The sequence below is a fragment of the Rhea americana genome, unplaced genomic scaffold (genome assembly GCF_003343005.1).
Source record: "Rhea americana isolate MKP2758 unplaced genomic scaffold, rheAme1 scaffold_37, whole genome shotgun sequence".
Classification (NCBI taxonomy): Eukaryota; Metazoa; Chordata; class Aves; order Rheiformes; family Rheidae; genus Rhea; species Rhea americana.
In genome coordinates, this window is record NW_028186501.1 from 398,087 (window position 1) to 410,171 (window position 12,085).

At 38.3% G+C, this 12,085-nt stretch overlaps 1 protein-coding gene across 1 annotated transcript in view; it reads right to left on the reverse strand.

Moving 5' to 3' along the window:
- The window catches only part of STK32A (serine/threonine kinase 32A), a 44,122-nt gene that overhangs the window by 19,768 nt on the left and 12,269 nt on the right, over positions 1 to 12,085 (reverse strand). Inside the window, exon 5 of the mRNA XM_085312641.1 lies at positions 2,921 to 2,958. Coding sequence (XP_085168767.1) covers positions 2,921 to 2,958 — 38 coding nt within the window. The remainder of the gene's footprint in view (positions 1 to 2,920; positions 2,959 to 12,085) is intronic.

Here is a 12,085-nt window from a genome sequence, read left to right on the forward strand (position 1 = left end):
TTTCAGTGCTTGCCGCCTCAGTCTGCTTTGAGTATCTGCAAGTAAATCCTAGAGTAAACAGGAATGGTTCTCATCTGGGCTGTGTAGACAGTGCCCACATTGGCATGAACTCATCCATTTTAGCACCATCGTAGAGAAAGAGCAGAACCTTTGAGCTGTGGTACAAGAAATAATACTGAGCAAAGACATTAAAAGTTTTTTCCAAAAACTGTTCAATTCTACTATGGATAAAACTGAAGGTTTTTCCAATTTTATTAGACAAATGATCTGGCCAAAACTTCCAGAAGAATTTGTCATAATTCCTGGAAACTCCCATCTGTTACATTCTTTCATTTTCAGGTGAGCCTTCTTGTCACTGAGCCCAATCAATAGACTTATCATTAAAAAAGGAACTCATTTTGCACTTGGAATGATTGTTGAAGGTGACCTTTTTCCTTTTTTTTTTTTTTGCATTGTGGGATGAGATCCAAATCTCTGCTGTCCAACAACTGCTTTATTTATTGTGCAGAAAGAAGTCTGCCCTATATTCCATTTTATTTATGATTCAYTTAACCCGAGAAGAAATTGGTAAGGTAATACTGAATGTTGCCAACTAGGATAACATATGTAAACACACACAGATGTGTGGTAAGTTCACGACAGTCAGCAGCAGGAAGACATTTTTGAACGTGTGGCATCATGAGACATATTTGTACTATCAAAAACCTGAAAGAGAAAACCTCATACACAAAGATCAAATGATGGCTACAAGGGCTCCTTCAACAAGGTGATTAACACCAACAAAAAGGGTACTACATTTTATAACACAAACATGAAGGTCTGTAAATATGAAAGGGTGAATGAGAAACACCACTAAAAGGTACCTCACAGACAGAAGCAAGAAGAATCTAAAGAAATGAACCGAACCTGATTGCTTTCAGGTTTTCAGGTGCTTAACACTCTGTGGGGACTGGTCTCAACCAAGGACATCATAAAAATTAATGTTAGCAAATAACATTTTTCAGATAGTACTTTTGTAAGCCTGGTGAAAGGAGAAGGAATGGAAATCTGCAGCCCCATTCCTTACAAAAAAGAGATACAGAAAAAAAAGCACTATCTAACAGGCTAAATACAGATAAACATGTTACAAAAATGGTTGCTCAGGGGACAAGAGAAAATTCAGTTGTGTGTAGAAAGCTTTCTGTATGCATGCAAGGACACATCTTTGCTGCCATGGATGAAGATGCATAAGGAAAGGAAAATAAATAGAAGAAGGAGTCAGGACACTTAAGAGTATGTTTGCAAAAAATAAAACTCTGAAACCTCTGCAACAAACAGTTAAAATATCACAGTGGAGTAGAGGTTAGGCTAGATTAGACCCTAAGTCAACCTAAATTGCAGAGTCACTAAGAAGTTTTGCAAATTATTTGCTACTGACCTGAATGTAATGGCAGAGAAGCGGTACTCCCCTCCTCCCCCCGTTTTTTTCCTCTTTGGGAGAATGCTGACCTACATTTCAGTGCTCAGAGCTTCCCTTCATTTGACTGCATCAGACCCAATGGTACTAGATCTGTTGGCTAGAACAGTTCTTTGAAAATGATCAAAGGTCACCAGAGACTGTCAGCTAGTTAGGAACTGATAGTATACAGCTGTGAACTGGCACCTCCTCACCCTCACCCTGAGTAAGAGTGGAGGGTGTTGCTGGGGCCAGCTGCTGCTTCAGCTGGGAGCTCTCCATCCTCAGCTGGCCAGAGGGAGAACAGCTGCTAGGGGACCTGAAGCTGGGGGGAAAGGAGGGAAGAGAATCTGTCCCACTATATTTGTGTCTGGGGCAACAGAAGGAAAACTACTGACTGAGAGGAGGTACAGGCTATTCTACATGAAGGCTGCAGCAGCTTTGCTGACAGCTCCTAAATAAACAATTACCTAGCGCTTTGAAATTAGAGGTCATATGCAAAACTGGTAGAGCTTGGGCCCAGATGCTGCAAGGAAAACCTAGTCACACATGAGAACTATGGCAATTCTTTAAGAGTTTCAGTGTCTGTAGTAAAACTTCTAAAATTATAATGAGTTCAGATATTCCATGTTTCTGTACTCATTTTTTCTCTTCAAGTAGTTCACTGAAGTTGCTAATAAAGATTTCTCAAAACAGGTTACATGAATTTTCAGACCATATTAAACGACAAAGTGTTTTTCTGATGACTTAAAAGCTAATAAATAACAGACAAATCTTCACTGGGAGAATTTTGCCAGCGTGAAAACCAGAAATCTAGAGAGTAACACAAGAATGTAGTTGGAGTTTTGCCTGAGAAAAGGCTAAAGGAAAAAAGTTATAGCAACATCTATAATGAACTCAGCCCCAAGCCCTCTTCCAAGATCACTCTCAATATCAAATGCTCAAAGAAAAAGAAAATGCCAGAATGGAGATTATCTATTCAACCTTAATTCATTCTGTTTGTGAGTATACATTACATACAGCCTGTAATTACATGAGCATTTCTATCAAAATGATTACATTATGAGTAAGTTTTAAGCATCTGTAAAGAAAGTCTTAGAATAAGCTGTGTCAGACAACTCTGATCACCAGCAACAGAAAAAATGTCATCTCTGGTAATGTTTTTTATAGATATCATTGAGTCAGAGATGCCTAATAAAACACCGATGCGCTACTAGAAATGATGTGGCAATATAGGACTGCATAGTGCCCTAAACATATAGGATGTTGCTGCTTAAAAAGTGAAAGACAACAAGTAAAGTGCAAAAGCAACAAGCAAGCACACACACACAAAAATGCTCCTGTTCCAAACTGCTTAAGAACTAAAAGAGAGAGTGTAACACAAAATGAGGAACACAAAAACCACCTATGCACTAACGTGGATGTACCACTATTGCTGACCCTTCTTTTATGCACATGCGTGATCAAAAATTAACTGGTACTTACCATGTTCATCCAGTAAAATGTTGTCAGGCTTGATATCCCTAAGAAAAAAATGCAGAGAATGGGAAACAGCCATTAGCCTAGAACAGTGATGTGAAACATGGCTGCAGAAACCTAATGAAAGACTAAGCTCTAAAGGGATATGCTTCTAGAGACATTATGCCTTAGAAGACTTCTTTTTTGGAGTTCTTCTGCCCTAATAATTTCTGCAAGGTTTTATTTAGGCATAAGAGATTGTCTCACCAAACAAAAGGAAAAATGGAAGTACAGAGATACGACTGTGAAGAGACTGGTTTGGTTTATCAGCATCTAGCTAGTTGACCTACAATGTTAAAGCTTCTTTTTATCTTTTTTCTCCCTTTTCTTATCAGTCTATTTCAATAGTGCATTGAGACTTATTCCCTATTTCCCAGGAAAAATCACAGAATGGTTGAGGTTGGAAGGGATCTCTGGAGATCTTCTAGTCCAACCCCCCTGTTCAAGCAGGGTGACCTAAAGCACATTGCACAGGATTGTGTCCAGGCAGGTTTAAAGCTGACCTTTTTTATCTTTTGGATAAGCAAACCCAAACCCCAACTGAGCTGCAATAAAACTGCTGGAATTTCTGTTTCATTTTCATAGAGGGCTTTTCACATTTGCAACTGCAATTAATTTTATATCAAAAGAAAAATTTTTCAAGGAAAAATCCTCACCTATTTCATTAGATGTTTTGGAGGCTCATGGACCTTGATTTACTGATACTTGCTGCAAAATCTTCTTAGCCAGCTATTAACTTACATTTTTTATACTTCATTATGAAAACAACCATATGTTACAGAACAGTGACATTTGACAAAAAAGTGCCTCTTCTTTTTCCAAGCAAAAGGAACCTATTCAGAGCAAATGGTGTATATAGTTTTACACTTGAAATTCAACTCTTTTTGCTCATTTTCATATAAAACAAAAGAACACAAATTTGCCTATTTTCTTGTGAAGCATTGCCCAGAAGCACTTGCCAGCTCTACACACTTTCCTATATAATTTATGGTTTGAGAGTAGTAGTATTTTAGCTAGTCATTGACTCAAGAMCTCTGAACCACATTTTCTGTAATTCCCAAAATGTGGCCTTCCAAGGTCCAGAGAGCAGTCTGGATCATACCAGGCTTTATGCTTAGAGAGGCTCCATTCAGAGACGTTGACTCAAAACAAGACAATATATCAGATGGTCACATGATGGTAGGAATATATAGATAGACTCTGAGGAAAAATAGCTCCATGAGACACTCAGTTACTCCTTGTTAGGCAAAGGATGCCTTAAAGAAGCTTGATTACATGTGTTACAAGTAGTATAGCAGTATTTAGGAACACACGCATTTGTTTAAAACTCTGAAGTGATAAAATAATAAAAACTGGAAATTATTACATAGTTTTGAAAGAAGTGTGATACAGGGGAGGAAGACTGATTAAAAATGCATTAGTATTCTCATTCACTGTGCTATCTTTATAAGTGAACTTCTAATAAACTTGATAAATCTGAATATAGTGCTTAGTGCCAAATCTAACAAGACACCATAATGACTTAAAAAAGAAAAAGTATTAAAAATACTTGCCCATTTTTACTTTTGCATAGGCATCTACTTGTGACTGCTGCTAGAGACAGAAGGCTGGGCTAGATGAATGCGCTGGTCTGAACCAGTATGATTGTTTTACGTTCTGAAGAAAAGGTTATCCCTTTCCAGAGGTAAATTGCACACCTAGTTAGAAGTCTCACACAAGGTGCCTGCATTACATAAATCCTCCCCTGCCAAAACGTTAGCTCTACATGTGCAGATGAATTTTACTTATAATTAGAATAATATACTTTGCCATTAAGATTGCAGTACTACTGACGCTTACCATAATACAATAAAAAAGTTAACAGACACTAACCACCCTTTCACAGATCAGAAAGAGAATAGAGAAATATTCCTGTATCTGAGAGGCATAAACAGTCTACATAGCTTTCCAGGTTTCTGCATGGACTGAGCTGCCTTTCCCTACTTAGGTCTCTGATCAAAAAAACCCTTTGTTATGGTCTCAGTCTGAACTTTCTAGCTGTATTATGATTTTCCCTATGGGTCTGGGGAAGCTTTTACCTGGTGGAATAGCCTAGAGGGAATTAACAGCTAGACAGCATAAGATATTCTTAGCCACAAAGAATAATTGCACCTTATTTGATGTTATTCTTCGGTAAGATGTGTCTGAAGATTATTATGCAARAAATACAGATGGGGTCAAATATTTATACCCTGCACAAAAGGACTTGAACAAGCTTCAGGATGGTATCGTGGCTGGTAATATTATCAATTCCATAAATGACGATGGTATTTTTATTTCCATTAAATATGAAATAATGGTACTCTGTCAAAAAACAACCCCCCAACAAAAATCCCCAAAGAGTAAAATAACCATAATGTACTATATTGTGCTAAAATATAAAACATATATGCAAACAATGAAGAGGGATCATTTTATTTATTGATGATATGCAAAAGCCCCGTACTATTTAGCATTGTCTAGTAACCTTACAGCACTAGAAAAGTGCAGGAGAGGAGGAAGGCAGTATCCACTTAAAGTTACAGCATAAAGAAGGGGCCAAGACAGTTATCTATYGGTGGCCTTCTCACTGCTACAAACACCCCCAAAATCACAGAAAGATCTTGAGAAATGTGTTCTGCCTAGCCATTTGAAGGACAGGCAAGAATCCAGAGAAAATGGTCAAGTTTGGCCCCGCTTTCTCATTAACCCACTTCATTCCCTTATCTTTAAGAAACTATCCAAGATGGAAGTTGCTGTCTGGAGCCAAGTTCTTCAACGACATTGATGTAGAATCCTGGTGCCAACTGGAGGGGCAAGTTATAGCATATGGAAATCTATCAGAGGTATCACAGGAAACACTGCATGGGCACACTAACAAGGTTCATTTCTCAGAAGACCTTGGGTGACCTGTGTCATATTCTTTTCCCTGCTGGTTTTGATGTTTTCTAATTATAAAAAGGAGTTCTGTGTTTTAGGAATAAAAAAATTAGACTTAAACTCATTTACATATTTGCCAAATTTCTGTGTTCAGCTTTTAACATGTATTCTTTGCACAAGGTAGAACAGGTGTTCTAATACATTATCTTTGTTTAGAATTTTATTTATTAATGCTTTTATTTTCTTTAGAGAGATGAATATAATCTCAATGGCTCTTTAACTCCCTTTTTCCTCTAGATTATTTAAAATTTAACATAGTAGGGTAAGTCCTTAAATCTGCACATTTACTGTATATCAGTTAACAATCTTGAGCACATTACTAAGTATCTCACACTTGGTGAAACAGCAAAAAATATGAGGTACATTGAAGCTTTTAACAAGAAGAATACTGAAGTGAAAAAAAACTGCATAATGTAAAAATAATAAGACCCTAACAATAACTTACAAAATTAACTACATCACTGTAAGGGAACTAATTGAAAGCATAATTTTAACCAAGGCCACCTATCTTTCTAATTTTAACCAAGGCCACCTATCTGTCTATATACACATTTTGGAGAAACCCACTTTTTAGTGTGCAAAAAATTTGGTCTTTTCCATCACTTAGAAGTAGAGGGACTGTGGAAACACGCAAATTTTCTTTAATTTGCTCCCATTAGAAGGAACTGTAAATGTCTATCAGAAGTGAACTCTTCTGTGAACCMCTTTAACATCCTTGTTCCCTGCAATTTTTGCTCCTAAATACAAAAAATATTCCTATAGCAATATCACAAAGAAATGCTTTCCACTGAATGGAGAAAATGTACACATGATATGCCTGCTGTATGCACTTGAATGAATTTACAAGACATTACCTGCTTTTAATGAGCTAATTATATCACTCGCCTTCCACCTGCTATCAGACTGAGCCAGACACCTTGCAATTTAATGCTCTATCAGGAAACTGTCAAAACCACTAAGCACACATATGATAACTCTTTACCTCTCTGATGCTTTCCACGAGGCCCAGGGCTTCAAAGTGAACAAATGAGCAGGTTTAGGATTTTACCTTTAAAAATGCAGCCACTAAAATAAAAGTTTGAATTCACCTAGTCATCCGACATCAAGACATGACAATGTATCTTATCATCATGTAATACCTTGAAGTTCTCCAGCATCTTCTTAACCAAAGTACTCTCAGTGCGTTATAAATACCATTACCTTTCTTGTGCAATCCCCCAGCACACAAATAATGCTTATGGAATGATGTCTTCATCAAGCCAGAATGGGCAACTTTAGGTAACTCTCTGCGTTTTTCRGTAAGCAGAACACAACAAAACTATACCACAGGTTGGATTGTAATTGTCTGGATGGTCAGAAGTACTGTATTTGGTAATGAAAAATGGTGATGCTACTTTTGATACTTTTGATAAAAGACCAATTTAAGCAAAAACATTTTAAAAAATCTCCAAAAATAGGGGAAAATGCATGATTTTAACCCCTTGATRTAAGAATACTCTCAAAGCTTTGAAATGAACCGTAAAGACAGGTTTTCAGTTTTCTTCCAGTTTTCAACCCTTTTAAAAAAGGCCCTGGTGATTTACTTCTACTAGGTCTTTCTCTTATATCTTTCACTCTGCTATGCAGCCTATGGAACTAGAGTAGTACTATTGAGATCAGTCCCTGTATGCAGACAATGAAGAGGGATCATTTTATTTATTGAGTTATATACACTTTTTTAATACATTGAAGATAACATTGCCTAGTCTGAGTAAACTAGAAAATATTTTCCATTTTTCTATACGTAGGTAGGAAATAATTCAAGCTCTCATTGTCTCTGCACAGCTTTGTTCAGACGATGTTTGCATGTCTCATGATGTTTGCTATTACAGATGTACTTCTCAGCTAAGTCACTTTATCAATCTAATGCTGTCCCCTTGGGTTACAGTGTTAATTAAAAGGCTTGCAAATTTTACAGATTGCCATTTATGTTTTGTTCTACTAGACTCCTTTGAAACATACATAGCTACTGCTTGAAATACATGTTGCAGCCTAAAGTTTAGCTTCTTGAGAACTTTTCTTGAAAGACAGGAATCACTTGTATATTCACTTCCTGCTCTAAAGTCTGAGAGCTAGATGCAGCTTGCCAGTTCAGCTGACTGACTGTACAAGGTAGACAGAAAAGGAATGTTAATGGAAGAGGTTTTCCATTTTAAGGCTACATACTGCCCTTGATTTTAGACCCCTGCGGCAGAGAACACCTGCTAGCACTGGATATATTCAAAGATTCCTCTGTGCTGGCTGACGCAGGGAAGCATGCAAATGTGCTCTACTCTTGGTTTTGCRGAAGAGTATCCCATGTTCTACTACATGGAAGATTATAACTGGGTCCCCCAAATGGCTTCATGTCCACACCCTCTCTCCCTTTCCACCTTACAACAAACCTTTTGATCTAAACAGAGCATGTCTGAAGTTACAGAGAGTCTTTACTGACTGCGGAGTTGATCTGTCCCTGTAGTAATCTGTGATCAGGCACAGGCCCAGTATGACAATTCACAGCTGTGCACGTAGGGGGATCCCAAACAAGTCAATTCAGTCAGCGCCTATTGGCTGTTAGCTTAGCACGTTTCCACAACACTGGTTATGGCCTCTTTTGCTCAAATGCTTCACTCCATTGCAGCTCCTATATCAGAGATTAGATCTTCGCACTGTTCAGCAGCAGTGTGTGGGAAGAGTCAGAAAGTTCTGATTCCTGTCCCTTTTGACAAGTTATGCTGGCTCTTGACCTTCCAGCTGTCAGTTTTCTTGGCCAGTGTATCAGCCACGGATACAGGGAAGGACCCTGCCCTTTGTAGTGCTAGTGACTTTCCCATTTCCTTCTCATTGTAGATGAAAAACAGCAGCTAGAGGAGGAAGACCCTGCTTTTCTGGTTGTCCCAAGCAGTGTTCCCAACCAGCAGGCATGCAACAGAGGCAGAGCTGGGTGCCAGCCCCTGCCTGCTCAATGCAGTCATCCTTGTCGGACACTGCACGCAGTCACACAGCAACTGCAGTCCAGMCCACAAGGAAGCAGGCCTGGTACTCACTTGCACTTTCTTGCCTGTTCTCATGGACTAGCGCCATGATTCACTTGTAAAACAGTCCTGGTTGCTCTCTGCAGGCTCTTTCAGAAATGGCAGGCAAAGGGGGAAAAGAGAAAGATCCGTTTTTAGTTTTTCTGTTTCTTATGCCAGAGAATCTCATTTTTGGTGGGCGGCTCTTAGAAAGGAGCAAGTCTGTGACTCACAATGGGCTACCATGTCCTCACTAACAGCACATCCCTGGCATGAAGCACTTAATTCTCTCCTGACAAGCCATGGCCTCCAGAAGACCCAGACTGATAAAAAGAAGGTTCCYTTGGTTCAGCTATTTCCTGTGTTCCTATGGCCTAAATAAAGTGTGTGGTCCAGGCATGAACTATTGATGTGAACTAACCACACAAGAAAGGGCAAGATCAGCCAGAGGCCACTGCTGTGAACCCYGTAAAAGAGCAGACTGACTTTGTGGTTCCCTACACCACAGCATGACAAATGACTGAATTGAGTTCTCAGGATTGAAAGTAAGGCAATTTTAAAAATCTTCCCACATAATCCCATCTATATTTACAAAGAGCCCTCTGGGAAATCCCAGAGATTTTTCCCCTCAGCTCTCTCTTTTTTATCCCCCCTTACAGTACCCCCATAGCARGATGCCAGCACATTGTTCAGTGATGCTATGTCCACATGACTGCAGAAATGCAGTTCAGAACACAGATGATAGCCTCCTAGCTAGCCAGTGCTCCTTCTTAGGCATCACATCTTTGATGTTTACGTGAAACAGTCTACCTCTCATACTGATTTTTTGTTACAGCATCAAGTCTAATTAAATTTCATTTTGCTTCATATTTTTTTTAAAGGCTACAACAAGCATCAAGGTGCTTCTAGCACCTTACTCCCATGAGTGTTACTACTAACAGTAATCTATTAATAACAGAGAAGGATTTCTTCCTTGTGCTCCTTTTATCATAGATGCTTGTGTCCTGCTCAGTTTGTCAAGGCCAAGTCACCAGTATAAAGATTTACCTCTTACTGTCCAGGACAAAGACAGATTAGTCTCTATTTCACAATGTTTAATTCATGCTCATTCATTATTTGGTGCCTGTGAGCAGGTGCAGGGCAGAGAATGCTAACCCAATACCCTCATTACCACATGCCAGCTTTGTTTCCCAGATTACAGCAGTGCCTGTGGTTAAGCAAGTCTGAATGAGGTAGTTGAACTGGCCTAGTTGCCAAGATCAGATGCATCACAGAGCAGAAATCTATGAAGGTATGAAAACAAAACAAGAAGCATGAAAAATAAGACTTCTGAGAAAGTGGGAGCTATCCACAAGAAATTCTGTCTCAAATCAAATCAAACCAAAACCTCCGTGGTACTTTGGGGTTCTCTGCAACAGAGGAAGGAACACTGTTATGGAAATACTAAGAGTCAGCCTTTTTGCTTTCACATTTTAGAAAAAGCAGACAAATGCTGCTTGAACATGAGTAAGCGTTAATTTTCATCAGCCCCTGAATAGAATGTTGCTTTCTTTACTAATGATTAGAATAATTTTAATTTTCAATTTTGTATTATGATTTTTTTTATACCTCACARTAATGTTTTTTTCAAATGATATTTATAAATAAGATAATCTTCTGCCCTCCTTTTTTAACACTTCTGATTTTCCCTTCTTGTTTACACCCTAACATCTGTTATTAGCAGATATTAAGTCAAAAATRTTGGACAGCTGATATTTGTGTTCCCTAATGCATCAGGAAATAAGAACACGGCTGTCCATATGGAGCCAACTCCTGCCTCTCAAACAAGGGAAAACCTTTATTTTATTTGTTATCTGGTTGTTATCTTGCTTCAGTAAACACAGAGAATTTTGTATGATTTTTCTGTAACACCTAAACTGCTACCTAAAACCATAATGCACTGTAAAATAGCTTTGGTCCTTGGCAACGTTGACCTGGAGACCAAGTCCTGAAGTGACTTGAACATAGCATGCAATTTGTGTATCAGTTTGCAAAGATTTCTGTGAGTATTCAGACTTGCAGGAAATTAAGGAATACAAGGAGGACTGAAACGTCAAGCACAATTCTTTGTTGAAGTGAATCAACTTAAACTGAGTTTTTCCCATTTATTCAGACTGTTAATACAGCCCACAGTAAATGCAGCACACTGGATCACTCTCTCACTTAGATAAAGATGGTTTTATATAGAGTAGTATGGCTTCTGATTTCACCTTGGTATTAGCTTTACTGTATTTTCATAGCTTGTCTAATTAAATTTCATTTTACTTCCTGATTTTTTTTAAGGATACAACATTTCTTCATTTGGAGGTAGCGTCAGATGTCTTTTTGATGAAGTTAAGTTATAAATCAATCAGAATGGCATTGGGAAGGAGGATGATCTTGCTGCTCTGCACTGCATGAACTAGCTTTTAAGGTTGCATTAGTAATTCAGTTGAAAATTAAGTTTTTAGAAGAAAAATAAATACTCTGTCATTAATAATTAGTTTTCTTGCAATTCTTCTTCTGAGAGATGGTTGCAATCAGTAGGACATCAAGCAAGAACAATCCCAGAAGGCTGATTACAATTAATTTTGTTATTCTTACTTTTTTTTTTAACAGTTAATCATTTCCTCTAAATTTTGTACATTCCCATTCATCTGTGATGCCAGAACAAAGCAGAAGACATGACCCAGAGGAGGACATCTGGAAATTCATCGAGGAATTCTGGATTTCCTATCAGGATCATCTATTTCCCCTTTCTTTCCATTTCCTTCCTGTTCCTCTGCATCAAATGCTGCAGCAGAGTACAAAAGCTTTGACAGCCATTCTCTTCTACAATATAGAAGACCCCTTTTATGTCAAAGGAAACACCAGAGATGTGAGGTAGCTTTAGGTCTTTGAATGTGCTGGATAAGCTCAAATATTTTTTCATTAACCACAAAGAATCTCAGTGACCAGAAAGAAACTTTCACCACTTCTGGAGAGGTATTTAACAACGTACAGAAAAAAGGAGGTGTTTAGTCCCATTTTCTGCCTTTCAGTTTGGTACAGAGAGTGAAGCAAATGGGCAAAACCTAGAAGCGTGACAACCTGAGGCCTATCCTCCAGTGACTGAATTGGGCAT